This window comes from Cupressus sempervirens, chromosome 10 (assembly GCF_028749045.1).
Source record: "Cupressus sempervirens isolate cs-2001-9-10 chromosome 10, ASM2874904v1, whole genome shotgun sequence".
Taxonomy (NCBI): domain Eukaryota; kingdom Viridiplantae; phylum Streptophyta; class Pinopsida; order Cupressales; family Cupressaceae; genus Cupressus; species Cupressus sempervirens.
The window spans coordinates 685500921-685504663 of NC_143127.1; the positions used below are offsets into that span (position 1 = coordinate 685500921).

Below are 3743 nucleotides of genomic sequence, written 5' to 3' on the forward strand. Positions count from 1 at the left end.
ATGGGGAGAGAAAGATGAGAGAGGATAATATGGATAGAGTAGGGGATAGAAAGAGAGAGAGGGGATAGTATATAAAGAGAGTGATGGAGAGAGAGAGAAAGGGATAGGATGGGGGGAGAGAGACATTGGGAGGAAGTGAGTGAGAGAGAGAGGGTTCAAAAGCTTTTTATAATAATTTTAATTTTTAATTTGAAAAATAACTCTAATAATAACTTTGTATCAGTTACATTTAAAATATTTTAATAATTAATTAATTTATTTTTTCCAAAATACAGTTCAAAATGAACAATGTTTATTGAAAAGAGAGTGCAATATTATACAAATAACCTTTGTCATTTTTATTAAGTGACTACTTAAACATTATTTCAAACCAATTCAAAATGTTTATAGAAAACAAATTCAACTAGACCAAATTGATGGAAAATAGATTAAATATTTTCATTCAAGCTACTTATTATTAAAAAAAAACACTTGTCTTTAAAAAAAAAAAACAAAAACACTTATCTCCCTACACATCACAATGCACAATCAGCTCAATGCACGATCAGCTGAAAAAATGTGTCCATTCAAGAATCAGCTAGAAAAATATGTGCATAATTGTTCTATATTTCCACTATTCTATCCACAGCAAAACTACTTAACACAATCCGTCTCTGGTTATAAAAAGCACTTCATTCCCTCTCTAGGATTGATTTGATATGCTAATTTCATCCTTTCCCAAGCCGAGCACTTCAACTTTGCAAACCAAAGCTGTCAAATCTGCCATAAAAATTAACGAGCCTAAGTATGATCACTTTTATTAATTGAAATACATTTTGTTAACAAATAAAAGGATACATAATATTAATAAGTTTACATTTACCCCAAACGTAGTTCAAGCTGTAGATACTGATCAGCTTCTATTAAATTTATTTCTCCCTTTTGCAGACTAAGTGAAGGAGTTTGAAGGGTCAAATCATCTTGGCCAGCTGCCTTATATGCAAATAGACTAGGCCATTCATGACTCTTTTTCAGCTGAAAACACCCAAGTTTGATAACTAAACTTTTAACCCACTTAAATATACGCCTAAAATAATTGAAACATCTTAGACTAAAATATTACCTCGCTTAAACCCCGAGTTTCTTGTTGATTAACTTGTTCCATAATTTCATGCTATAAAGATCAAAGAATCATGAAATGTGTAAGTAAACTATTTGTTAGAAAACATTTTAAAGATATGATTTATTATTTTTCATGGTACAGTATTTTTGGTTAATCTCCATGATTCATAGAGAGTTTGAGAAAGATAAAAGTGAAGATCAATTCTTTCTACTTATAGATCATAAAGTTTGATCTAATGCATTGAATAAAAGAACTATATTATTAAAATTATTCACAGTCAAGTATTTTTGTGTATGGTTTCTAATATTTTGACTGTGTTCTGAAATTTTTAAGTATTGTTTCAATATTTTGAATCAAACTTTATGATCTATCATCCTAGAAAGAGAGAGGAGAAAAAAACAAAACATCATGATAGATCATAGAGTTCGATCCAAAATGCTGAAGAAAAACTTAGATGATCAAAACCATTCACAATCTATAGTATTGGTGTGCGTCCGTTATTTCTGGTTTCTGACAGTGTAAATTTTCCCCCCCAACATTTCAAATCAATCATGATCTGCTATCAGAAATAGGAAAAAAGAAAAGACAAAAATTCTTCATGATAGATCATGGAATTTGATTTCATTCAAAATATTGAAGAAAAAACTTACACAATCAAAACCATTCACAATCCGTAATACCGTAATACTGCTGTACCTGATTTTCAACTTTTAATTGTATATAATTTTCCACTTCTGATTATAAATCAAACTCCACAACCCATCATCAGAAATTTTTCCCCTTATCTTCAACAAGAAGTATTTTTGGTTTCTATAAAGATATCCGAACAAATTGCAAACTATTTTTTTTAGTAGTTTCAGCAGTACTCACTTTTCTTGAACTAACCCTGGACAATGCATTATTTAGATCAGCTCCAAGATTGTCCAGATCCTTCAATGAAAGCTGGTCAAGATTCTCCCCCATAAAATACCTGTTAATTCATTAAATTTTATTTCTATCACAATATCGTTACTGTCTGTGAATGATTAAACTAGATAGTAAATAATAAATACACACCTCATAGCCATACGAAGCTTCTCATTGTCATCTAATGAAGTTTTCAAACAGAAGGAATTGCTCTGTACATTTTGTCATAAATCAGGTCAAAATTCAAGAACAACATTAAGCTTTCGTACATAATTATTAATTTTTTTCTAATTTTTCTTTAACCATTATAATATACAACATGAACTAAAATCTGGATTTATTTTTACCAGCTGTTGCTCATGAAATCTTCTTTTATTTATATTGTATCTTTCTATAATCTGTTCCAATCTGTTCACATTCAAAGTCATTCATAAATCTATAATTAAATTGTAATAGCAATATCATAATTTAACTTATTATATATTACTTCAAAGGTATCAAGTTTCTACAATCTATCTGAATTTGTTAGATAGTTTTTAGATTTGATCCTATAGTATTCTTTTACATCAGTGCTTTGATCATATTACATAATTCATGATGGAAAGAACAAAAAAGAAAGAAAAACATTACAGGTGTAGATTGGAGATCTTTGCAATCTACAATATTTTTCTTCTTTTTCTCTCTCTTGCATCTTAATGATAGATAATGTTGAGAAAAAACATTGTTATTGAAAAATACTACTCAATCAAATCCATAACCTACCTTACAAATATTTTTTTCAGTCTAAAATATATAAATAAATATAACTGCATATAAATTTTTCAATCAGTAAAATAGATAAAATAATATTAAAATAAAAAATATTGAAAAAGAGATTTTTTTTCAAATTAGATAGAAATATGCATACAAAACAACTTATAATTCAAACATATTACTGTGTAGAAATTTGAGGCTCTGTGAATATTTTTCCATTGTTGGAGAAAATTATCAAGGCAGCGTCAACAGAACATAAAATAGAAAGTTCTCGAACTTTCTTTATTAGACCTGCTCTCCTTTTGCAGAAGGTAAGCTGCCTTTTTTTAGGATTCTCTATTTTCTTGATCTCAATTTTTTTCCTTCCCATTTTGTCGCTGTAAGTAACGCATGTGAGCAGATAGAATATTCTCTTAAATGGAGCTGGACCCAATACTGTATGCGAAGGACGTCCTTCGAGAAATGACTAATGTTATTAGAATCGAGTACAAGGAGCACTTTCCTATTCTCTTGCATTGCCTTATAAGTACCCATTCAAATTGAGAAACGTGTTTGATATTGGATGGTAAGCCATTAGGTCTCTATATGCTAATGTAAAAAAATTAGACTACGAGGGAAATGAAGTAATTGCCTCCCATGTACATGTGCTGCTGCCACGTCCACCTTCCAGCTATCTATCCTCAATTATCATTATAAAAATCTTCAAAAAATGATGGCACATGTACTAGTAGCTTAAGTTTTAGTTGTTGTTGATTGGTACATTTGTGCAAAAGTACTAATTTTTTTAGGTGAGTAGCTATTGGGGAGTCTTAGTGGTGGGTATTTGGGCAAACATTTTAAAATGACACTTTTAAACCACCTCACACTCTATGAGTTCTACAACGAGCTCCGTAAATGCAAGAAAGTTGAAAGGTTAGTTTTAAGCTCTTCACTCACATACGTAAGTTCACCAAAAAAATTGACAAATATTGATATGCGGATT

The 3743-nt window shown here is 30.0% G+C and overlaps 1 protein-coding gene across 1 annotated transcript; it reads right to left on the reverse strand.

Annotated features, from left to right (window-relative positions):
• Positions 1 to 510: 510 nt before the first annotated feature.
• Positions 511 to 3125, reverse strand: LOC149535699 (uncharacterized). Its single transcript, XM_089807462.1, has 6 exons — positions 2944 to 3125; positions 2356 to 2416; positions 1973 to 2220; positions 1103 to 1153; positions 863 to 1014; positions 511 to 759 (listed from the first exon to the last, which is right to left on the reverse strand). Exons 3-6 carry the CDS (start codon positions 2063 to 2065, stop codon positions 732 to 734), a joined length of 324 nt encoding a protein of 107 aa, XP_089663588.1. The 5' UTR covers positions 2066 to 2220; positions 2356 to 2416; positions 2944 to 3125; the 3' UTR covers positions 511 to 731.
• Between the last annotated feature and the right edge of the window lie 618 nt (positions 3126 to 3743).